Raw genomic sequence first — 26,825 nt, 5'->3', positions numbered from 1 at the left:
AGATAGCGCATCAGTTAATACTGATGCGCTATCTCCAGAAAGGGACATCGCCGAAGGGGGGAGTTAACGCTCCCCCGCTTCGGCAGACAAGATGTTAATACATCTTGTCGATGTCCCTTCCTGCTTCGCCTCGCTATTGAGGTGAAGCAGGAAGTATCATAGCGGCGCGATAAGCGCTGCTATGATACATCTGCCCCATTATGGGCAAAGACAGCACAGTTACAGCAGAGACATTACAGTTATCACACAGGGGACATGAGGTTACATATGGCTGAGTGCACAGATCCCAGGCAGCCATTTGTGGTGCCAACTTCCTGTAGGAGAACCTAGGAATGGCCATCGACCATTGATGATTAGCAATCATCGATGGTTTATGGCCGATGTTGAATAGTTTTGCCATTGATAAGGGAGAACCAGATGGTTTCCCACCATCGATGTAAAGCTTAAACTAATAGTTTCGTTTTTGCCTTTTCCCTAAAGTGCCGGGACATGGAGCATAGCTCCGCCCCTGACACCCGCGAAGCCCCGCCCCTGCATTTTGATTGGCCCACAGGCCACTCAATCACAGAAAATGGATGACCATCCATATACAAAAACATTGATCATCCATTGAATAGTTATACACTATCGATGTCCAATTGCACTTTTGCCATCGATGGCAAAGGCAACGATGGCCATCTGTAGGAGAACCAGCGGTGGTGGTCAGAAGAACACCCTCTTTATATAAACAGGCAAGATTTTTGTAGGGCTATTCAGAATATGGGCAGGATGTTCTAATATCCGCAGCCCCCCTCCGCCGCCCATCGCCGACATAATTATCGCATATGCTCTAACATATGCGATAATTATGACAAAGGACAGCTCTTGCGTCCCAGCGGCTCCCCCTCCCTCCCTTACCCGGCGCTGGTGCTGCTGCTGCGGGGACTGGCTCTCCTCCTCCCTGCACCCGGAAGAGGATAACAGTGCAGGACACAAGTGAGGGGGGGGGGTCAGTGAGGGGCGGTGGTGGGTTGCGGTAGAAGCCCATAGGCTTCTATCACGGTAACTCGGTGGGGGATGTTTAGAGCATCCCAAAATGCAGTAAAAACCTGATAACAGGGTTTTTACTGCATTTTTAGTTTGGAGAATCTCCCCCTATTTCTGTCAGTATTTCCCTTATAATATTGTTAATACATAGGCCACTTAGTATTTCAGGGTACATTCCTCCTTCTCCAGTGACTGCTATGTTAGCTAAATAATAATCTAGGCATAAAACCTCCACAACTCCCTTAGTGTGTGCATCCAAATAGACACAAATTCCCTTTAGAAAAAGAAGTTCTGGAAAATAATTAATCCCTGTCCCCTTATTAGGCATTGTACTTAGCAGTAAAAACACCACCATACTGTACACTCTGCAACTAGAAATGAGCTTCATTAGCTGTGCAATTTCAATGTATAATTAACTGCATTTATAGCTCCACTTTTAACTTTATGGGTGAAATTTAATCAGAATCTGCTTTATTGGCCAGGTATACTTGCGTATACTATGAATTTTTTTTCGGTTTGCTGTGCAGCAGCCAGGTGGGCAACAAGTAAACAGCATACATTATAAACAATATAAACAGGTGGGGGAACATGTACAGTCATATAGCAAGTTATTCCGAGGGGACACCGTGTTAGATTATGTGGAAAGGGTTATGGCGCGACTAGACAGTGAGGAGTTCATGAGTTCATGTGGCAACAGGTGAACCGCTTGAGGAAATAAACTTTTTTGGCTTCTGGTGGACCTGATGGCAGCAGGTTAAACAAGCCATGGCCAGGATGCAGTTGGTCCTTGACTATCTTCGTTGCCCGCTTTTTTGCTCTGGACAGGTACAGGTCCTGGACAGAGGGAAGGTCTTTCCCGATTATCTTCTCCGCAGTTCTGACTACCTTTTGGAGTCTGCATTTGTCTCTCTCGCTGGCGGAGCTGTACCAGACCAGTATTGAGGAGCACAGTACAGACTCCACAATTGCAGAGTAGAAGAGGAGCGGAAGCTTCTGTGGGATGTTGAACTTCCTCAGTTGCCTAAGGAAGAATAGCCTCTGCTGCGCTTTTCCAACAATAGTATCAGTGTTGGGCCCCTATTTAAGGTCCTGGGAGATTGTGGTTCCTAGGAACTTGAAGAAGTCCAGTAGCTACACCACACTGTCAGCAATTGTTAGCGGAGGAACACCAACAGCCTTCTTCCTAAAGTCCACTACCATCGCAATGGTTTTGAGTGGGTTGAGCTCTAGATGGTTGCTGCTGTACCACTGGGCCAATTGGTCCACTTCTTGTCTGTAGGCCGATTCGTCCCCGTCCTTGATAAGACCAATGACGGTAGTGTCATCGGTGAATTTGATTATCTTTACTGATTGCGCCTCTGAGGTGCAGTCGTTGGTGTACAGGGAGAAGAGCAGGGGTGAGAGTACACAGCCCTGGGGGGCTCCTGTGCTGATGGACCGCACTTGGGAGGTGAATTTCCCCGCTTTCACAACTTATTTTATATCATTCAGAAAGTCCACAATCCAAGAACACGTAGCTTCAGGGACTCCTAGGTGGAGTTATTTGGGGTGGAGGATGTTGGGGATGATTGTGTTGAAAGCCGAGCTGAAGCCGACAAACAGGACCCTTACATAGGTACCAGGCATATCCAGGTGCTGCAGAATGTAGTGCAGGCCCAGATTGACTGAGTCCTCAATGCTGTAGGCGAACTGGAGGGGGTCTAGCTGGTGGCTAGTTACAGCTTTCAGGTGGTTCAGTACCAGGCGCTCAAATGTTTTCATGATCACAGACGTCAGAGCTATCGGCCGGTAGTCATTCAGACTAGTGCCCCCGCCGCTTCCATGAGGATGAGCGATTCAGAAAGTGAGAGATTTGGTAAGAAATCTCCAGTTTTTTTAAAGCGGCAATCATTTACACTGCAAAACCAGTTTGATTTTGCAGTGTAAATGATTGCTGCTTTAAATAAACTGGAGATTTCTTACCAAATCTCTCACTTTCTGAATCTCTCATCCTATTAAATTTCACCCTATTTTTCTACTATTAAATTCTCTATTGATTTTATGCATTCGTGTTCATATATTCCCACCGCAACCTATTTAAAACTTCCATTACTTTTTTTTGTTAAAAATAATAATACAGCTACTGTATTCAGATATACCAATGCTACCGGTTATATGTACTATGAATATGAGAACATTTAAAAATGGTCCATAACTAAGGGATGCAGATTGGGACCCCATTTCACGCTATATCTATCAGCATGCATGGACGGTGTAATGGTGAGCATTACTCCCTCATAGTAGTGAGGGTGTGATTACCATTATGATCCTAACTGTGTGGCTTTGTATATTCTTCCCTTGCTTGCATGGTTTTTCTCTGGGTACTGTGGTTTCCTCCCGCAATTCAAAAATAATATACTGGTAGATGAATTGGTTTCCAATAAAATGAACCTTAGCGTGAATATGTGTGCATGTACATTTGAAAAGGATATACATTAGATTGTAAGCTCCTCTGGGCAGGGACTGATGTGTATGTCCAAACATTCTCTGTAAAGCTCTGCGCAAAGTGCATGTGCTATTTATATAGCTGTAAATAAATCTGTGGGAAGGGGCATCATATCATGGACTTTTTCTGTGATGTTTTGTAATGCCCCTTCCCATGTGCCTTATGTTCCTATTGGAAAAATGGGGGAGAGCACCAATTCCCTTTCTGGCACAGGAAACCAAAAAGTCTAGTTATGACTGATTCTAAAAAAAAGTTTATCCACATTATACCAATGAAAAGTTCAGATATAAATACGTGTTATGATGCAGCTCTTTCTATATTCTCACTGTGCATCAAACATTTTTTTTGTTTTCTTGAGATACTAGGGCGAAAGCAATTGTAATTAGGATACGGAACTGCTAGTACAGGTTGAGTATCCCTTATCCAGAGATCTGTTTTTTTTTGCTTAAAGCACTACTGGGAACATCTGTAACTGGCCCTTCTGTGGGGACATGAAATGTAACTGGCACTACTGGGGACATCTGGAACTGGCACTACTGTGGGGACAGGATATGTAACTGGCACTACTGGGGACATCTGTAACTGGCACTACTGGGGACATCTGTAACTGCAGGGCCGGTGCAAGGCACCGGAGCGCCCCAGGCGAGTCGGGGTGGGGGCGCCCCGGTGCCGGGGGGGTACCTGTCCTGCGGCGCTGTGTATTTAAATCTGGCGGCGGAGGCAGCGGGGGTCCCTGCAGTCCATTAGAAATAACGAGCGCTATCCGCCGGGCTATGCGGAAGCGCTTCTGTTGTGAAAACACTGGCAGCACGCTGATTGGCTGAGATCAGCGTGCGCCGTGCTGCCAGTGTTTTCACAACAGAAGCGCTTCCGCATAGCCCGGCGGATAGCGCTCGTTATTTGTAATGGACTGCAGGGACCCCCGCTGCCTCTGCCGCCAGATTTAAATACACAGCGCCGTAGGACAGGTACCCGGGTGGCAGGGGGGGGGGGCAAAATGCCGCCCTCCAGTGGCCGGCGCCCTAGGCAAATGCCTAGAATTGCCTAGTGGTGCAGCCGGCCCTGTGTAACTGGCACTACTGGGGACATCTGTAACTGGCACTACTGTGGGGACATGATATATAACGCAATACTGAGGACATTATATGTAACTGGTACTACTGTGGGGACATGATATGTAACTGACACTACTGGTGACATGATATTCACCTGGCACTACTGGGGACATCTGTAACTGGCACTACTGTGGGGACATGATATATAATTGGCACTACTGGGGACATTATATGTAACTGGCACTATTGTGGGGACATAATATATAACTGGTACTCCTGGGGACATGATATTTAATGCTGCTTTCCCATTGCCTACACGGGTAAAGACCCGTTTTTTTTAAACGGGTCTTTAAACGTGTAAGAGCCATAAAGCCCCTTTCCCACTGCAGCTTTTAAACGGTAAATTACCGTTTAAAAGCCGTTTTTGTCCCATTCCCACTTACCCGTTTAAAGACCCGTTTAAAATGATAGTAAAGATGGAGAGGGGGGGTTTAAAAAAAAACGACGTGGGGTCCGACACCGGATGCCCACACCGACTGAAGGCTACCTACGGGCTCAAGATAGGTAAGTATCAGTATGTGTGGGCTGTGGATGTATTAAACTTTTATTTTTCACGTGTGTCAGTGTGTGTTTATTTAACTATTTCTTTTACTGTGGAACTACAAGTGCCAGCGGGCCCTTTAATGCCCCGCAGACTGGGACTTGTGGTTCTCCAAGTCCCAGCCTGCGGGGGAGGCTTGTTGGGACTCATAGTTCCACAGTAAAAGACAATAGTTTTTAATCTATTATTTTTACACCATTCCATCAGCCCGATGCCCACCGCACAGGGGCATCGGGGACAGCACCAGGCTTCAGCCTGGTCAGGTAAGTCCTGGAGGGGGGGGACGCCTTCATTGGGGGGTCCCCACTCCCCCAGGGCCCCTGGCCAGGCTGACTGGTCAGTAGGGATGAATGCTTTGGCCGCGGGAACTTATATCATAAGTGTCCCCCGGCTGTGGCATTACCCTGCTGGCTGGTTTGGCCTGGGGCTGGTTCTTAAAATACGGGGGACCCCTAGTCATTTTGTCCCCTGTATTTTGGGAACCAGCCCCGGACCTGGAGCTGATTTTAAAAAATCAGCGTAGCCCTATTTGTCGGGTTTCCTGATTTTTTAATACCAGCCCCGGCTCTTTCAGCCTGGTGCTGGTTACGGCAGTGGGGGGGGGACCCCATGCCAGGTTTTTTTTAACGGGTAAAAGGGGTACCCCTTTCCCACTGCCGAAAAAAACGGCTTTTAAACGAGTAAAACTCTGCTTTTTTACCCGTTTAAAAAAAAACGGTATTTTTAACCGGGTAAAGCATTCCCACTGCAGCTCTACCCGTTTAAAAAGGCTAAAAAAATGGCAAATTACCGTTTTAGAGCTGCAGTGGGAAAGGGGCATAACTTGCACTAAATATCTGCAAGAAAATTATTGCTTAGCATTCAAAGTCAGTGGGCAGTATTCAATGAAAAAAATTCGCCGTGCATGGCGAGAGATTTTTTCTCTCGCCATGCACTCGCCCTGTTTCGGAGGGCTCACTGCCACTCCTGCTCCCTCTATTCAATGTGGTTAAGACTCGCCACCACTCGCAGCGAGTCTTAACCCCTGCAGCGGACGAGCGTCCGCGGCAGGGAGCTGGCAGGGAGCCGTGGGACGGTGGCAGCCAGGGAGATTAAAGTCTCCCTGGCTGCCCCAGAACATATGTGGAGGGGAGGTGGGCTCCCCGGGACCCAGGCAGCACAAGCTGCCCCCCCTATAGCCAGCGGGGGACCCAATATTCACTGCACCCGATCGTGCATATGTAATGATCGGATGCAGTGAATATATGAATATCTAATGAGCGGCTCGAGAGCTCCGGCCCCCTGCTGGCTGCTCGGTGTAAAAAAATAATATATTTTTTTTTTATTAAATATATATTCATGTGCTATAAGCACATAAACAAAAATAACATGCCCCTTCACAGAAAAAAAATCCTGATTTTTTTACACCAAAATTAAAAAAAAAAAAACCTTTTAGTTTAAAAGTTCACATTCCAGCTCTCCATGAAAAGATGGAGAATTGCTACACGGAGAGACGGCGAAAATAACTTAGAAAGATGGCGAATATTTCACATTGAATAGGGTTGCTCGCTTTTGGAGAGCAAAATGCTCCGTCCAAGGAGAAAAAAGCACAAATTCGCCATAAAACAGGGCGAATTTTTCTCATTGAATACTGCCCAGTGTCTGAGATTGTACACAAACTTTGTTTCATGTTTTAAAACCTTGTTTCATGCACAAATAAAATATACTTGTGCGTATTCATGTGTTTGATGTGTTTATACTGTACAACATAAATGTGTTTTGTGTTCACATGATACTTCATTGAAATATAAAAATATTATGATATACGGAATAATCTGTTATCCAAAATGCTTCTGCTCCTGAGCATTTTGAATCAGAGATACTCAACCTGTATTAGCAAGTGAAGCTACATCCCAGAATGGAAGAGACAATCACAGTTGCAGCTGCATACCCATTCCAGGGCCGTAACTAGGGGGGGGCTGGGGGGTCACGCGCACCGGGCGCTGGAGGGGGGGGGGCGCTGTCAGGTCCGGGAGAGTGACAGCCAGCGGGGTTTCGGGGACTGATGTAGCCCGAGTCCCGCTGCTGTTAGCTAACCCGTCGCTTGCGAGCGACGGGTACGCCACTCTGACACATATTAGTATGACAAGCGGCCCGACTATAGCCGCTTGTCATTGACTTTTAAATGCCATTGCCGCCGCCGACGCCGCGTTACTGTCCGTCTGTGCCTGCCGCGCACAGCATTACTGGGAACGTGGGAGGGGACGTGATGACGCGGCAGCCGCCCCCCAGCCATTGGTTGGCGCGGCCGTGTCACCGCGTCCCCTCCCACGCTCCCAGAAATGGTGTGCGCGGCAAGCACAGACGGCAGCCACATTATCGACTCCAAGCAGTTTTAAAGTTTCTCCACGTCCCCTCCCAGGCTCCCTGAATCTGTGCAGGGCGGGCGCAGTAGGATTTTTGAGATGCCAAAACGGCTGCTAAGTAAGGAAAAGGCAATTATTTTATGTGCATTAGTGTATATATATATATATATATACACACACACACACACACACACACACACTGTGTGTGTGTGTGTGTGTGTGTATGTATATATATATATATATATATATATTTATATACACTATATATATATATATATATACATATACACACTGTGTGTGTGACATATATGTTTAATGGAGCATCACGCTGTGGGGCATATGTATAATGGGCATCATGTGTGTGGCATAAGTTTAATGGAGCATCACGGTGTGTGTCATGTATAATGGGCATCACAGTGTGCGTCATATGTATAATGGGCATCACAGTGTGCATCATATGTATAATGGGCATCACGGTGTGTGGCATATGTATAATGGAGCATCACAGTGTGTGTCATGTATAATGGGCATCACAGTGTGCGGCATATGTATAATGGGCATCACGGTGTGCGGCATATGTATAATGAGCATCCAGGTGTGGGGCATATGTATAATGGGCATCACGGTGTGCGGCATATGTATAATGGGCATCACAGTGTGCATCATATGTATAATGGGCATCATGTGTGTGGCATAAGTTTAATGGAGCATCACGGTGTGTGTCATGTATAATGGGCATCACAGTGTGCGTCATATGTATAATGGGCATCACAGTGTGCATCATATGTATAATGGGCATCACGGTGTGTGGCATATGTATAATGGAGCATCACGGTGTGTGTCATGTATAATGGGCATCACAGTGTGCGGCATATGTATAATGGGCATCACGGTGTGCGGCATATGTATAATGAGCATCCAGGTGTGGGGCATATGTATAATGGGCATCACGGTGTGCGCCATATGTATAATGGGCATCACAGTGTGCATCATATGTATAATGGGCATCACGGTGTGTGGCATATGTATAATGGAGCATCACGGTGTGTGTCATGTATAATGGGCATCACAGTGTGCGGCATATGTATAATGGGCATCACGGTGTGCGGCATATGTATAATGGGCATCACGGTGTGCGGCATATTTATAATGGGCATCACGGTGTACGGCATATGTATAATGGAGCATCACGTTGTGGGGCATATGTATAATGGACATCATGTGTGTGGCATATGTATAATGAGCATCCAGGTGTGGGGCATATGTATAATGGAGCATCACGGTGCAGATCATATTTATAATGGACATCACAGTATGCGGCATAGGTATATTGGGCATCACGGACTGCACTTTTGGGGTCATGTGTATCTGGCACTGCACTATTGTGGGCATATGTGTATCACACCTCCATTTTCCATGGCCGCACCCCATGTGGCTACAGCTCTTAGAGAGCTGACCATGCCCTCATAGCGGAAAAAATGGGGGATGTAGTCTCGCAGGAGTACCACGGTAGTAGGTGAACGCTCTAATTTTGGGCGCGTGCCTTCGGCATGCGCAGATGTCTCCTCTACTCTGCCTCCTCTCCTCTGCCTCCAGTGTTGGGAGGTATGTTTGTGACATATTGGACATTGCAGTGTGTGGCACATTGTGTATCATTCAGGGACAGTGTTCTATCCAGTGGCAGCAGCAATTAACCATTGCTTATAATGTGTACTGGGGGGGCATTACGGTTTGTGGTGTAATGTGCTCTGGGCATTACGGTGTGTGCTGGAATGTGTACTGGGCATAACGGTGTGTGCTATAATGTGAATTGATACTACTTTGTGACCACACCACTTCTCCCCCCCCCCCAAAAAAAAAAAAAACATGCCCTAAATTTTTAGCACCCGCCTTCGGCGCGCACTGTCCCTGTTTTCAGGTTCATATAGTTTCTAGAGGGATCATTTATAAATATATATTTCATTTCAGAATACAGTGTATATATAATATATGATATATTGTCTTGTTTGTTGGTTTAATATCACCCTTCTGTTGTCTGTAAGCATATATATATATATATATATTTTTTATTTTTTTTTGGGGGGGGGGGGGGGGGGGCACTAAATGAATGTCTTGCCCCGGGCACCAGAAACCCTAGTTTCGGCCCTGCCCATTCACAGGCTACATGCAACAATTGGGAACATTGACTGATTGACTAGGTCTATGCATAGACTGACTGCAGGAGTAGCAACACAGGCGCCATTTTTCTCTGCTTACATAATCGCAGATGACGTCATATCCACGTCCCAAAAACTGCCGCGCCATGCCTGGGTTTTTGCCACCACTCACCCTTACCCAGGGGCTGGCTGGTAACTTTCAGCCTGGGGGGCAAACACAAACAAGTGGCCCTGTCTTCTCCACTAGCACTCATATATACAGAGGTAGAAGTGGAAATTTTAAAGTGGGTCTTTCCTGTATACTGTATATAACTCTCTTAGGGGCCCATTTATTTGCGGCTAATGGTTAGCTACAAATATTAAGGTTTCCTAGGGGATGTGATGCTGCCTGATGTATAAATATCAGGCAGCATCGCATCAGGTCCCTAGGCTACCGCTATTCTGACATGTGAGTAAAACATTGTAGCCTATAGGCTACATACCGCACCCCCGCCAGGGCAGCATGGTGAGCGCTAACAGTGGCACCAGGCTGAGCGCATCGCAGTAGCCGCACATAGGAACATACATGCCGCCAATAGGACTGCATATTAAAGTTCATTCCTGGGCAGTAAGATATCACCCATATTGCATTCTAAATGCAATCCTTGTTAAATGGGCATCTAAGTCACACAGCACACACATACACTGATATGGACATGTATGCTGACACACGGACCATCATACACTGATATGCAGACAAATGCTGACACAGACAGTTCCTGACACACTGACAGGCAGATAGAAGTGGATAGATGGACACTGACAAACTGACAGGCAGTTACACATTGGGCGGTATTCAATGAGGCTGATTCGCCAGGTTTTTATGGCGATTTTGTGCTGTAAGGCGAATTTCTGACTAAAACGGTGAATCACCCTATTCAATGACCAGATGGCGAATACATTTCAAGGTTTTTTCGCCATGATTCACTGAGTAGCAATCGCTATCTTTTTATGGTGAAGTGGAAGGTGAACTTTTAAAATAAAGTGTTTTGTTTTTTACAATTGGTGTCAATAAATCTGGAATTTTATTCTGAGGAGGGGCATGCTATTTTTATTCATGTGCTGTAAGCACATGAATATATATTTAATTTACAAAAAAATATATATATATATTTTTTACACAGACCAGCCAGCAGGGGGCCGGAGCCGAGCCGTTCATTACATATTCATATATTCACTTCACCCGATCATTACATATGCATGATGGGGTGTAGTGAATATACCCGGTCCCCTGCTGGCACCCCCGGGGGGCAGCCTGTGCTGCCTGGCACCCGGGGAGCCCACCTCCCCCCCACAAACGTTCTGGGGCAGGCAGGGAGACTTCCATCTCCCTGCCTGCCACCGTCCTCAGGCTCCCTGCGGCGTCCGCCGCAGGAGCTCAAATTCGCTGGTCAGGGGCAGCGAGCCCCTGACTCGTTGAATACCGGAGCCGGTGAGGCTCCGGAACGCAGCGAGCAGTGGCGAATGTGCAGCGAATCCTAAACAGGATTCGCTGCACGTCGCCAGTATTCACATTGAATACTGCCCATTGACAAATGCTGGCACATTGTCACAGCCACTGGGTGGGAAGAGTGGCTTTAAATGTATCTTACCGTGGGTACAGCTACATGCACTCTAAATAACTGACAGTCCCCTCTTCTCAAGGTAGCAGCAGCATAAATCTGCTCCTCGATGTCTGGGGGGGGGCGGAGCTTATCTCGGCAGACAACAGGAAATGGAGGAAGGGGAAGTGACTTGTGGGAAGGCTACTGGATGCACCCAGTAATGCAGCGCAGGTAGTTCTCAACACCAAAGGCAGAGCAGCCTTCCTCCCCCTATAAACACCTGTATTTGCTAAGCCCCACCACTGTTCTAGATGCCGGACACTAGCCCCGTGCGCAGCTTCCATCCACAGCTTTGCCCTGACAGCCGGGAGGCAGAAATTTTGTGGCTGATAGGTAAATACAATCAGTGCAGCAGTGGCCCCAATGCTGCATAACTGCACTGGCCTGGGGGGGCACTTGGCATCCTGCCCCCCGGCCCAGCCCGCCTCTGCCCTTACCATCCCCAAGTGGTACCTTCATGTCAGTTGCTCTGCAAAGAAACCATGACTTCGAGCAGAATCGCTAAGGTACTTTTCTACATGTGCAATGCGACCACAGTCTACCCATAACTGCTCAATTGCGGAAATATCAGCATAGCGTACAACTCTGAATATGGTCCTTAGACAGGTCTGTAGGGAAATCCAGTATGGCTTTTCTTTTCTTTTTTTTTACAAGTTTTCATTACAATTTTCTAAGTATATTTCAAACACTGTCATCAGTGATGGATTTTTTGCATATAAGTAAAAATACATATACCAATAAAAGCAATGTGCTACATACTTCTTTTAGGTTCACCTACAGTCACTCATGAGGAAGAAAATGGATGGACTCCAGGGTAAGTTCTGCAAATCATCTGCATAATCAAGAAATAATAATGTGATGATGATAAGAATAACCCCAACAAATTATAATGTGATGATGATAAGAATACCCCCCCAACAAATAATAATGTGATGATGATAAGAATACCCCCCCAACAAATAATAATGTGATGATGATAAGAATACCCCCCCCCAACAAATTATAATGTGATGATGATAAGAATACCTCCCCCAACAAATAATAATGTGATGATGATAAGAATACCCCCCCAACAAATAATAATGTGATGATGATAAGAATACCCCCCCAACAAATAATAATGTGATGATGATAAGAATTCCCCCCAACAAATAATAATGTGATGATGATATGAATTCCCCCCAACAAATTATAATGTGATGATGATAAGAATACCCCCAACAATTTATAATGTGATGATGATAAGAATACCCCCCAACAAATTATAATGTGATGATGATAAGAATTCCCCCCAACAAATAATAATGTGATGATGATAAGAATACCCCCCAACAAATTATAATGTGATGATGATAAGAATACCCCCAACAATTTATAATGTGATGATGATAAGAATACCCCCCAACAAATTATAATGTGATGATGATAAGAATTCCCCCCAACAAATAATAATGTGATGATGATAAGAATACCCCCCAACAAATTATAATGTGATGATGATAAGAATTCCCCCCAACAAATAATAATGTGATGATAAGAATTCCCCCCAACAAATAATAATGTGATGATGATGATAAGAATTCCCCCCAACAAATAATAATGAAAGAGTGGGGGGAAGTCTCAAATCTAGTACACCTAAACAAATGATGACATTTATTTGGTAAGTAATTAACGTCCAGTAATAATAATAATAATAATAATTTTATTTATATAGCGCTCTTTCTCCAATAGGACTCAAGGCGCTTAACAGATAGAATGAATGTAATACAGTACAGGAACAATAAAGTACAGAAAAGCTTTTCATAAACAATACTTAAGGGACTGAAGGAAACGCTTGAGTAAATAGGAAAGTCTTGAGTCTGTTTTTAAAGCATTCTAGAGTTGGGGTCTCTCGAACTGTGCGGGGAAGTGAGTTCCATAAAGTCGGAGCTGAATGGCTAAAAGCTCGACCCCCAGATGAATTACGGGAGATCCAAGGGTACAAGGTTCCAGGTTGTTGCACAATTGTAGTAGGCCCAGTGTAGGATTGATGTGGTGTGCATGTGTCAGGTACAATATGTTAACCAGATACTATTAATTGCAGTGGTCATGTATGGCAATTTGCTGTTTCCCAGGTAGAACCAATTTGCACAGCTATATTTTTGCAGGAATATGCCTATGGGCCTTATTCATATTCCTTCAGTCCTCCATGCATTTGCACGGAGGACCGATATTGTGCGTCTGGGTGCACCCAATATTTGGTTTGCTGGGTGCACGCACCCTACACAGCGAGAAGGACGGGGGAGCTGACTGTTCTCATGGTAATGAGGCCATGATGCGGGTGCGGAGGGCAGGCAGCTGACATCACCAGATCTCAGCTGCACGCCCATATCTGTCCCAGCGTGCACGCATATGAGGGTGACTTGTAAGTCACTTTTATATGCTTGTACCTCCCACATCTTTCAATGGTCGGTGACCATCGAAAGATGTGGGTGTTGCCCGAAGCATGCGAATGGATGTTTATGCTAAATATCCATTTGCAGCCTGTGTGGGCGAACCCACGCTGCGATGGGGGGGCGGGCGGTCAGACATTCGCCGGGTGAGGTTTGGTGGACTCGCAAGGCTGCGAATTAAACCAGAATCAACCAGAATAACCCCAATGTCCTTTTCTTTCCCAGGATCCTAATTATAGTCTTATTCACTATTTTTTTAAATCTCCTGCCTTGGGTACTGCAACTAATAACTCCATATTAAATGCTGCAGAAATACTGGATCATTGTACATGCAAATTTCTTCAAACAGTTATTTTTTGGTTGCAGGTTTAGTTTTTACAAGAGGCCATGTTTTGTCTATTCTATTACATTTAAGGTTATATTTAAGTTCTGTCAGCTGTATGGCAGGGTTGCCTACCCTCCCAGAATGGCCGGGAGTCTCCCGAAAATCGGGTCCCCCTCCCGGCCCCCCCGGAAAGGTGGGCAACCCTCCCGGATTCAGCAGGATCCCCACTGCGCCCCCCAATCGCGGCCATCTTATCCCTACCTTGGCAATTAAATGCCGAAATCCGTGGGTCTCAGAGGAGGGGGCGGAGCTAAAACGGCACAATCGCGTCATTTTAGCCCCACCACCTCCACGGAGATTCGGCTATTTTGCATCATGGGGGCGGGGCTTAATGATGTCACGTCCAAGCCCTGCCCCCGGACGGCTGCTGAAAGTCTCCTCTCCGGGCTTCTCCCGGAGAGGAGAATATAAAAGTCGGCAACCCTGCTGTATGGTTACCTATTGATTTCTGATATTTATAGTACAATAAGTTCTTATCCGCTGTTATTTGTCTTCACCTTTAATCCCATAGGCATATAAGGGCATCTGATACGATGCAGGATATTTCTAGTGGGAGCCTTGACCATAATGCGTCAGTACAGGTAAAGGTAACAATTCCTGTCTGAGTGGTGTGGGTAAGGGGGCAAAAAATAAAAGAAAATGGTGTGCCAATGGTGGAATGTCTGGAACCACCGGTGAACACATGAACATTAAAAATGGGCGTCTAAGGGCTTGCACATTCAGGTGTACACTAATACACTCTGGGAAGGCTGAGACTAGTATTTGCATATAATCACACCCACTAGTCTGACAACAGGTAGCAGCGGACAAGTGGGTGCATAGTGTATTCACATGTGTGGACAGCAGACAGCACATACATGGCAGCATTGTGGAGGCACAAAATTATGGGAGGAGTCTAAAATAACAGACAATTCAACAGATTTTTCAGACTCCTTGAATCACCAACTGAGATAAGAAAAGTCATCAGCCTGATGGCCAGCAACATGGATTGAGCCATAACTCATTGCTAGCATAGGCTAGAGCAGGGTTGGGCAACACCGGCCCTCCAGAAGTTAATGAACTACACATCCCAGGATGCTTTTGCATTCGTTTTGCTATGTGCCCATGCTGAAACTGATGCAAGGCATGCTGGGATGTGTAGTTCATCAACATCTGGAGGGCCGGTGTTGCCAAACCATGGGCTAGAGCTTGATCAGTACACAGAGTCAGCACCAGAGACGGCTTTAGCCCCATGAGAATTGGGGCCCTACTCAAACAACCCATAGCACTTTATTTTTGATGCTGATTGATGGAGTACCTTGGCACGTGCACAGTCTACCGATAAATGCTCAGATGCATGAACATCAGCATTGTGTACAAATCTGAATCAGGATCTAGGCCTTTTGGAAGTAGGCTTAATACCTGACTTAGACTTGAAACTGGCTGCCCACATACTGTGCAGTGGATGAAACCATTATGTGTGTCAAAATATTTTTTATCCTATCAAACAACAACAGAAGGACTGTGGGAGTGTGAGCAGGTCCATGTGATGTTATGATGTCACGCAGCAGTCATGCAATGCTCCTCGGGTAACGTTTTGGATAGCCAGGATATCTTTATTGGGCCCCTTGGGATCTGCTGAGCCCTAGGCAGGCGCCTAGGTTGCCCTGTGGAAAATCCATCTCTGGTCAGCACTCTGGTCTTATCAATACTACAGATGTAATAAAAGAGGAGCTGATTTAGCTCCCCCACTGCTAAGCTCTAGTCATGCAATGTTGTACACAGTGCATTTGCGGGCAAGGGAACGTGCATTGTAGTAAACGCATCAACAAAGTCAGACGCAGTTTTACTGGGCCTTGCAGTTTCATGTTGCCAGACATCCTGAGTAATCTGAGGATTTCCCAGATATCTGATGGCCCCTGATCTTTATTCTGTGGATCCCATGCTGTGTCTTTAGAAACATAGATCAGAGGAAGCCAGTAGTTGGCGTATTTTTACAAATATGTTGCATTAGCATATACACCCTGTTCTGCTGTGTCTAAAGTCACAGCACCGATCCTCATTGCGTCCACCTCTGAATCAGCGCCTGAGAGTACTGTCACCAGTTCGGTGTTGTATGACAGAAGCATTAGTTGATGCAGTTCTTGCCTATTTTAAATGATTATAGATATATTAGTGAATGGTGTGTACACTACAGCAGTCCATTTGTCCTTTAATTGGTACATTTGTACATGAAAAAAATGTAAAAGTCCACAGGCCAAAATAAGTAGTGTCCAAGTATAAAGCTGGCCATATATCTACAGATCGATTGTCAGATTGGGCTGGTTGGAACAAAATCCTGGTAATGGATTAGAGCAAATGACAGTTGACCATTTGCTTTAAATGCTGGAAAACTGCCAAAAACTGTCACTCAGATATTACCAGGTTTTGTTCCAACCAGCCCAATCTGACAATCGATCTGTAGATGTATGGCCACTTTAAGTCTATATCTTACTATGATCTCTCAATCTAATGAAATATGCTATCAATATTTTCTAACAGGTCCCTCAGAGCTGCAGTGATGAAGATGACAGCAGCACAGATAGTGATGATGTGAAAGTTACAATTGGTGACATTCGAACAGGGGCTCCATCCTGCATGTGCGTTTCTCTTTTGGTTGCTTTGTAGAATGGGGAATGGGGATAATGTACACTACCATTCACAAGTTTAAGGATAACCTGACAATTTTGTGTTTTCCATGAAAACTCACTTTTATTTATCAAATGCATTTCAAAATGAATATAACATATGGTCCAGACATCGCCAAGGTTAGAAATAATTATTTTTATTTTAAATAATATTTTTTTCCTTCAAACTTTGCTTTCATCAATTATCCCTTTGCAGCAATTACTGCATTGCAGACCTTTGGCATTCTAGCTGTTAATTTGTTGAAGTAAGCTGAAGAAATTTCAACCCACACCTCCTGAAGCACCTCCCACATGTTGGATTGGCTTGATGGGCACTTCTTGTACCGTACATTCTAGCTGCTCCCATCAAAGCTCAATGGGGTAGAGATCTGGTGACTGCGCTGGCCACTCCATTACAGACAGAATACGAGCTGCCTGCTTCTTCCCTAAATAGTTCTTGCATAATTTGGAGGTGTGCGTTGGGTCACTGGCCTGTTGGAGGAAAGTGTCTCCAATCAAGTGCTGCCCACATGGTATGGTATGGCATGGCATTGCAAAATGGAGTGATAGTCTACCTTTATTAAAATCCCTTTTACATAGCACAAATCTCCCCTTTTCCACCACCAAAGCAGCCCCAGACCATCACATTACCTCTAGGCACCCTTCTAGCATAATTTCACTTGTTCTACAACTCACAAATGTTCTTCTGTATGATCCAAACACCTCAAACTTCGATCCATCTGTCCATAACACTTTTTTCCAATCTTCCTCTGTGCAATGTATTTGTACTTTTGTTCATATAAATCTGTTCCTTTTATTGGCCAGTCTCAGATATGGCTTTTTCTTTGACACTGTTCTCAGAAGGCCAGCATTCCGGAGTCGCTTCTTCACTGTAGAGTTGACACTGGCATTTTGAGGGTACCATTTAATGAAGCTGCCAGTTGAGGACATGTAAGGAATCTATTTCTCAAACTAGAGACTCTAATGTACTTGTCTTCTTGCTCAGTTGTGCACGAGTCCTTCCATTTCTCTTTCTACTCTGGTTAGATCCTGTTTGTGCTGTTCTCTGAAGGGAGTAGTACACACTGTTGTAGGTAATGTTCAGTTTCTTTGCAATTTCTCACATGGAATAGCCTTCATTTCTAAGAACAAGAATAGACCTCGAGTTTCACTTGGAAGTTCTATTTTTCTGGGCATTTTGAGAGGATAAATCGAACTCACAAATGTGATGCGCCAGATACTCAACTAACTTAAAGGAAGGCCAGTTTTATATCTTCTCTAAAGAGCAAACCTGTTTTCAACTGTGCTAGCATAATTGCACAAGGGTTTTCAAGGCTTTTCTCATCATCCATTAGTCTTCTAATGTGGTTAGCAAACACAATGTACCATTAGAACACTGGAGTGATTCTTGCTGGAAATGGGCCTTTATGCAACAGAATGTAGATATTCCATTAAAAACCAGACATTTGCAGCTAGTATAATCATTTACCACACTAAAATTGTATAGTCTATTTTTGATTAATTTAATGATATCTTCATTGAAAAAACCTGTGCTTTTCTATAAAAAAAAGTACATTTTTAAGTGACCCCCAAACTTTTGAACGGTATTGTATGCTTTTATGCACACAATAATTCAAGTACAGTTTACAGTATTTGAAGATTTTTACAAAACATTCACTACATTATATGCAACTCATTTAGCAACACATCTTTAATTGGAAAACGTGAAACTTTTCCTCAGGCAATGGCAGTAACGATGCATTGAGAAGACCATATAAATATTAGTTTTCATGGAAAGCGGAAGAACACATCATTAACAATATATTGCATGCAAACTACGCAAGGTTGATCATTCTAATTGATTCGGTCCCTGGCGTCTTCGCACAAGAGACCGATGTTTTCTTACTGCGCATTTGCATATGCACATGTGCCCAGGAAACCGCTGGGCATCCCCATGGGAATGCAGGCAGCTGCTTAACTGGGGGCAGGCGGCTGATGTCCCAGTACATCAGCTACCCGCCCAGTTCTGGGACCTGGACGCCACACCTGAACACCACAAGTCTAAGTCAGCCCAGACTTAGATTTGCGAGAAGGGTAGAAATCATTTGATGTTCGGTGACCATCGAATGATTTCAACCCCGTACGCTACCATGCGATTGGCTGTTTATACAAAACATCCATTCGCAAAGAGGCGGGGATATTCACACAGCGGTGGGGTGGGCGAGTGGGATTCTGTTCATAGGTGTGTGCCAGCGGTTTCGACACGCGCACTTTTCGACACTCAACAGGTGCAACATTGAATTCCACCTGTCTAGTCTCTATCGAGCAGAGCGAAAATGGGCCAGGTCTCCGACTGTCAGAACATTCTGACAGTCGGAATCCAAGATTGAATACCCCCTAGTCTGTCAGCCATCCGAATACCAGCAGAAAGATGGTAACATGTTTTTCTTTATCTTATGGCTTTTACTACACGATGACATGCGGCAACAAAATAACTGTAATTGTTCTTATTTTTAGGACATCTATAGGAAATCCAAATGTAAAAGGAAGTAGAGGCTACGGGGCAGCTGGTAGTATGTTTTCTTTCTCTTGACCTTTGTATTACACTGGGTGTCTTGTTGTTTTTTTCTTACTGGAGACAGACACCTTACTGATTGATCTATTTGGGGGGCCCCAATATTTATCTTGCTTCTGGTTATCAATGGTACCAAGAAAGTGGGGGAGCAGGCACAGTACTATTTACCTGAGGTTGTTGAAGGGGCCGTCTGTTGAAGGTCCAACTGACACCTCCCCCCTCCATCCGACTTTGTAGACTTATTGTGTGTGTTGGAGGAGGGGTGAGGGATCACACCCACTAGCCGCTTGCCTGCGGCACACCCACAAACTCCCCCCCTTACCTGCAGCATAAAGGCTAACACTTTTGACAGTCCCTATAGATGGAGGTGGCCACACCTCCCTGTATTTGCCATGCCACCTCACAGTACCTGGGCCTGTCACAGCTGTCAGCACCCTGCAGCTTATAACAATAGCAAACAAATGACATACATTGTAATGACATCACATTAGATAAGCTAAACTTCAAGGAAGGATGGGAGCTGGCAGTTACTGCCAGGGGGAGGAATACAGAAAGAGTAATATATTTCTTATAGGTAAATTGCCACCAAGAGGAATCGACTTTGCTGCTCCAGGTTGTATTAATGGAGTCCCCGTTCTAGAGGTGGATCTGGATTCTTTCGAAGAAAAGCCTTGGAGGAAGCCAGGTATACAGTGAAGGTTTCTTACTGTGACATCTCATATATTCAGGGCCATATTAACAATTAGGTGGATAAGATTACAGCACCAAGATTCCATATAAAAATACTGACAAGTAATACATTACTATGTTTTCCAGTTTTTTTGGAACCTTAAGAAATTCTAGTCCAGTGAATGTAATGGTACTAATGCAAGCAGTGAAAAACTGAAAAATAACGTTACTTCCAGAGTGTCGTAAAATAAAAAGGGCTTTTGTCAGAAAACATGTAATGGGTTTAGAATTTACAGCTGTTTTGCAGCTCAGTTTTTCTGTATCTGCTGCTTTCAATTCAACAGCTGGCCAGTGTGTACGAGCCGAAGGTGAGCACTGATGCACACTCCCTCATCATAGTCAGCCCCCGCCGCTCATTTGCTGGTAATACCAGCAGATGAGCAATGGGGTGGGCAACTTTTCATAGCGTCTTGCTATGGCAAGCTGTCCACCCCAGCGAAAATCACTCAGTGTGTATGCATTGAGTGATTTTCAGCCCAGTGATTTTCTCCATCAAAACTGTGCATACACTCTGGGCAAAAATACCCAGTGTGTATGCACCTTAAGTGTCTGGCAGAACGAAAGCCAACAGCTTGCGCTTGATAAGCAGCTCCCTGGATAAAAGCATTAAGCACAGCTGAACACTGGTGAAAGTAAGCAAGGCCCATTTTCAGTTGTAAAGAGAAGACTTGTGTTTGACAGGTCATGTGGCAGTAAGAAATTCATTGCTAAGATAGTGAAATAAGAAAATAAGGCTTGCCTGGGCCATGAAGCACTGGATGTTGACTACTGGCGACTGGAAGAAGGTCTTATGGACTAATACATCAACATGTGAATCTTTAACTCACAGGGAACTTGTTCACTGTCATGTAGGAGAAAGGGTTATTTATCAGTGTATGAACTGGGACATATGGAGGAGAAAGTCTGATCTCTGGTGCTTTTTGCAGGGTCTTGAGTTGACATCTTGCAGAGTGATGTGCACCCTCAACCAAAAAGGTTGTCTACACCTAGTTGGTTATTGGTTCCTCCTTCAGCAAGATACTAGTCCAGTGGTTCCCACACTTTGTGCCATGGCACCCTGGAGTTCCTTGTGGGACGTGCAGGGATGCCCTGTGTTGATGGTTCAGGGTCAATTCAAGTTATTTATGCCCAATACATTAGTCAAATTGTGGACAAACAGAAGTTAATCCTGTCCACAATACTGATCCTAAGGATTAGATATTCTGTAAGCACAATTTATTTAACTTAATATTTGTTTCTGACTTTCTCAATGAGAAACTTCTGATGCTTCGGAGGGCTGTGATTCAAAAAGTTTGAGAAACCCCTCCACTAGCCTAAAAGCATGTTCCCAGGCTATGTTCAAACTAAGAATAAGAAAAGAACAAGACTGCGGAATCCAAATCATGGGAAAATTGGCACAGTCTTGAGATTTAAAACCCATCCAGCTGCTCTGGAAAGAATTTGATAGAAGAGTGAAAGCAAAGCGACCTATAAGTACATTTTCCTCTGATTTCTCTGAATGCACTTGTACATGCAGTATGTGTGACATGTATAAGTCTGGGTACATCTAATGCAATGTATTGATGCAATTGTAATGGCATCCAGTTCTTTTTTTATACCACATTACAAAGAACAGGTACAGGGATGTAATTACATATGTACTGTAGCCCCAAGACAAAGGTTTGTAAGGCACCTGCAGTATTTTCCTCCCAATGTTAAAAAAATGTATATGGCACATGTAACTTTGACAGTGACAGTGTGCCTCTTGTAGTACCCCACTCCAGGGTACCTCTGGTGTGCCCCTGTGCCCCAAAGGACCTAAACATTGGCAGCCAACGCTGCCTAAGAAGACCCCTGTCCACTGTCCAGGACAGGAAGGGTTAAACAGCCAAAGCAGGAGCTAGGACCCTGCTGTATCTGTCCCTACCTGCATTCCTGAGGGGGGAGCACTCTAGTGAGGAGCATCAGCAGAGCATGACAGGAAGAGAGAGGTCAGAGGTGATCCCAGCAGCTTGGAAGGAAGAGAAAGGTCTGGCACGTGCAGGAGCTGAGAGACTGTAGTTCAGCATCCACAGGGTGTGAAGCGCCACCTGGCGGACATTTGGTGTTACCGTGTCACATGTACAGTACAGTGTTTTTAGTGAAGTAATATTGCTTTCTCTGATATGGTTTTCTTTAAATGTATTTGTGATTATTGAGTGTCTAATGCCTTAAAGTAAATGTTTACATGCTGCACCTCTTTCTTATTGATTTCTGCATATGTGTACAAATGCATCGCAGTGACTAGCACAGGTGTTTCGTTAAATAAATATTTGTCACTGCTAATTGTAGTAGTGTCGCTTCCGGGGGTTCTCCTTGGGTTGTGCCATCCCCTGCCACAGGTTCTTCCGAGAAGAAGCCGTGAAGATCTGAAGTCGGCAAGTCCAGAGTCCAGGTACACCATCGCACGTCACCCCTCCAGGGGCTTTGTCACACGTGGCGTCCACGAACAGGATCGGAAACATGTCGGAAACCGGCACTCCACCACCGTCCCCCCGCAGACGTCTTCCGCTACTACCAGAGGACAGAGAACCGCCGAAGACAGCGGCAGCACAGATCACGATGCCCTACTACTTCGGAGCCACGTGGCTACTCACATTCTCGGGAGATACGCGGACGAAAGGCACAAGCACTTTTAAGGCATTCAAGGACCGCATGAATTCGACGTTCACCCTATACCAACTGAACGAAGAACAAAGCAAAGAAATATTGCTGGCGCAACTGAGAGGGTCCGCCCTGAGAGAAGTCAAATCATGGTCAGAAGGCGACAAGGAGACGGCGGACAAGATATTGAAAAAACTGGCAAAGATCTTCAATGCCAAAACCGTGCCAGTGCTGAAGAGCAGGTTATATGCCAGGAAGCAGAAACAGGGAGAATCACTGCGTGATTTTGCACTGGCATTACACGAGGCCATGAAGGCAGTACAAGCCGCAGACCCGAGAGAAGTACCACTAGCGGAGGAAATGCTGATAGACCTCTTCGTAGAAGGGGCAAGAGAAGAGACCACCCGCGCCCAGCTCCGAATGATAAAGCGGCAAGAACAAGGCTGCACATTTGAGGAGCTAAAGGAATCGGCACTACAGGTGTTGGAAAAAGTCCAGAATGAAGAGCCAGAAGAAGGAGCTACGGCGGAAGAAGAAGAGACGGAGGATCACTGGGAAGCCAAACGCCAGGGACCTGGTAGTGTAAAGAAGAGAACAGTACTTCAAGAGACGCAATCACCAGTAGGCCCAGACCCATTGTCCGCCATTAACAGTAAGCTCACAGAACTGGCCTTAGATCTCGCCCGAATGGGGCAAAGACTGGAACAGAGCGAATCCAGACACCACAAATGGCGTCCACGAAGGGAGAGAGGAGGCCGACCTCGGAGGAGTATGTATAGAGAAACGGGAAGACGCTCTACCGGTCAATTCGACGAGGAGGACCGACCCTTGGGAAGAGACCCACTACTAGGTCACCGAGAACTCATGCAAAGTCAGACCACGGCAAGAATACCACCTGACACTGAGGAGCGGCAAGTCAGAACAAGAAACTTGACCGGCCAAGTATCGTGGTTCAGTGTAGCACGTGGCTATGGCTTCATAAGGGCAGACAATAGGAGAACCGTATACGTGCACTATACCGGTATCCAGAAGACCCCTAGGAACAAATACTTCCGAAGCCTGGAAAAAGGAGAATGGGTCGAATTCGAAGTGACCAATGGAAGGAGAGGTGTTAAGGCAACCAACGTAACAGGCCCCGGTGGTGCTGCAGTAAGAGGCAGCAGATATGCAACTATCCACAGTCAACATCGACGCTTCATACACCAGCCATATGGTCAGCACCACCTGAAGAGGAGAAGGTCGCAGGATGTTTGTAGCAAGATTGACCGGCCCATCAGTAATCACCCCCGGCCTGACCAGATGCCACGATCACCAGAACCTAAAGGCTCAATGAGAAAGGGACGGCTGGAGATCAATGAGAGAACAGACGTACAGAGTCAGAATGAGGTAGTGCAACAGTGCCATGAAAATGCCATTAGACTGCAGTGTCCTCCAGAACCCACTAGGCCACCGTCTCAACCTAATGGCTCTGTGGAAACCTCAAGGAAAGCGGAGAAGGCCGAAGCTCAGCCTAAAGAAGTGAGGCCAGGAACCGACAAGGAGTACACCCCAAGAATGGTAAATTCGGGTGACCAGACAGCAAGCCTCCAGCAGACAGATGCCAGTAACGCTGAACGGAAGAGATGCCTCGAAGTTGTGGCCCACATGACCGTGGCAAAGAAAATGGAGCCATTGGAACTTGAAAGCCCAAAGGCAACTATACCACCGCCCAAAGCAAAGGCCACTATGGAAATCGCAAAGACAGCTGAGAAGGCCGAGACCTGTTTCACCGAAGTGAGGCCTGTGACAAACAGTGAATATATGACCATCTCTGGAGAAGAGTTTGTCTTCAGGATACAACAGGCGATACAGAGGTCCAAGAGGCGAGACCAAGAGGCGAGACGTGTTTAGTGCCAGTCGCACTGTGAGAGTGGGCGACATCCATGCTCATCATTGAAGCACCTGGACCGCAGAGGGATGGGAGTCCTGTGGCGGAGGGATGGTTGACCCAGGGAGCCCACTTTAGATAGCCAGGTGGCAGCAGAAAGGTATTAACGTGTATTTGTCATGTAATGTATAATTGTTTGCATCTGTTTTCTTTCATTGGTTCAATGTGGTGTCATGGACATTGAAAGGACTTAATGCCCCTGTTGTTTGCCTGAGGACAGGCAAATTTCCAGTGGGGTGGCATGTAGTACCCCACTCCAGGGTACCTCTGGTGTGCCCCTGTGCCCCAAAGGACCTAAACATTGGCAGCCAACGCTGCCTAAGAAGACCCCTGTCCACTGTCCAGGACAGGAAGGGTTAAACAGCCAAAGCAGGAGCTAGGACCCTGCTGTATCTGTCCCTACCTGCATTCCTGAGGGGGGAGCACTCTAGTGAGGAGCATCAGCAGAGCATGACAGGAAGAGAGAGGTCAGAGGTGATCCCAGCAGCTTGGAAGGAAGAGAAAGGTCTGGCACGTGCAGGAGCTGAGAGACTGTAGTTCAGCATCCACAGGGTGTGAAGCGCCACCTGGCGGTAGTAATATTGCTTTCTCTGATATGGTTTTCTTTAAATGTATTTGTGATTATTGAGTGTCTAATGCCTTAAAGTAAATGTTTACATGCTGCACCTCTTTCTTATTGATTTCTGCATATGTGTACAAATGCATCGCAGTGACTAGCACAGGTGTTTCGTTAAATAAATATTTGTCACTGCTAATTGTAGTAGTGTCGCTTCCGGGGGTTCTCCTTGGGTTGTGCCATCCCCTGCCACAGGTTCTTCCGAGAAGAAGCCGTGAAGATCTGAAGTCGGCAAGTCCAGAGTCCAGGTACACCATCGCACGTCACCCCTCCAGGGGCTTTGTCACACTCTCTCTGCTCTGGGCCCTATAGCAGCTGCACTCTCTGCTACCACTGCAGCTCTTTCCCTATCAGACAGGTTCTCAAGATTCACTTTTTTCATCAAAGCCTTGAACAGGGAAATCAGGTTCTTGTGAGCAAGCCTTTGGTGCACAGGTTACATCTGCCCCCCCCCTGCAGTGCACATGGTTTTGCTCATCTAAGAAGGATTTTGTCAGAAAGAATGAACCAAAATAAGGCCCATTATGACAGGGAAGACAACACACTGCAGGTTTTCATTCATAATATTATTAACCAGGTTTGTCATGGGGGGTGGTGGTGTTGAGGGGGGGGGGGGGGGGTATTCAATCCGGCTAATTTCAACAAAAATAGCTTTAATCTACATTCGACCTATTCAATGTTAGATCAATTTTTCTGACAGACGGAAAGCCCGTGGATCTGCGAAAACGGCTGCAGATTTCAAAATCCAGCGGCTGTTTTCAACAATTCAGAATCAACTTTTTAAAAACTGGAATCTGCATAGGCGAGTCCCTGCTTGCCAGAAATATCCACCATAGCATGTAACGGGGCATCAAAGAATGTTGATGCCAATTTACAATATATCGCTATGTAACATGGTTGACTATACCTAGTAAACAATAAGTCTCACATCTTGTTACAGGAAAGTTAGAAGTTTTACTTTTATTCTGCCCTTTGTCTACTTACTTAACTTTGTTGCTTTTAAGGTGCAGATCTTTCTGATTATTTCAATTATGGATTCAATGAAGCAACATGGAAAGTGTATTGCGAGAAGCAGAGGAGACTCCAGTCTGGATTGGACAGTACTTATCACCCACACATCAAGGAGAATAAAATAACGGTATAGCAATCTTCACATGACCTCGTCTACCGGACAAAGGGCCTAATTCAGACCTGATCGCAAAACACCTTTTTTCTCAAATGGACAAAACCATGTACACTGCAGGTTGGGCAGATGTAACGTGCAGAGAGAGTTAGATTTGGATGAGGTGTGTTCAAATGAAATCTAAATTGCAGTCCATTTTGATCAGGTCTGAATTAGTCCTAATGTTTAGTATATGTATAGAATGTTGTGTGCACTCATTTAGATAATGTAAGCAAAGCTCTACCAACATATGTCTCTCCAAGTGTTATGGACGTCCCATAATGTCATGAAAAAAAACCTGTATGCCATAAATATCTTATTTATCTGGTTTATATTCTGCTCTAACATGGATAAAATACAGAAACACACCTAAAATCCTATTGTAGGGGGCTAAGTTAGCCGGCTGAGGGGGTGAGTCGCG

At 45.5% G+C, this 26,825-nt stretch overlaps 1 protein-coding gene across 2 annotated transcripts in view; it reads left to right on the top strand.

The window, feature by feature from the left end:
• Positions 1 to 26,825, top strand: part of LOC146036635 (uncharacterized) — a 44,034-nt gene that overhangs the window by 4,036 nt on the left and 13,173 nt on the right. Inside the window, exons 2-7 of one of the 2 annotated variants that reach the window (XM_083160571.1) lie at positions 12,080 to 12,125; positions 14,640 to 14,709; positions 16,649 to 16,746; positions 19,291 to 19,343; positions 19,923 to 20,033; positions 26,247 to 26,380. In XM_083160571.1, the coding sequence (XP_083016697.1) occupies positions 12,080 to 12,125; positions 14,640 to 14,709; positions 16,649 to 16,746; positions 19,291 to 19,343; positions 19,923 to 20,033; positions 26,247 to 26,380 (512 nt within the window). Of the gene's footprint in view, positions 1 to 12,079; positions 12,126 to 14,639; positions 14,710 to 16,648; positions 16,747 to 19,290; positions 19,347 to 19,922; positions 20,034 to 26,246; positions 26,381 to 26,825 lie in introns of both variants that reach the window. The other variant, XM_083160570.1, reaches the window with a different exon arrangement.

This window comes from Crinia signifera, chromosome 9, assembly GCF_055691185.1.
Source record: "Crinia signifera chromosome 9, ASM5569118v1, whole genome shotgun sequence".
NCBI classification, from domain to species: domain Eukaryota; kingdom Metazoa; phylum Chordata; class Amphibia; order Anura; family Myobatrachidae; genus Crinia; species Crinia signifera.
This window is presented reverse-complemented; position numbering and strand designations above follow the sequence as displayed.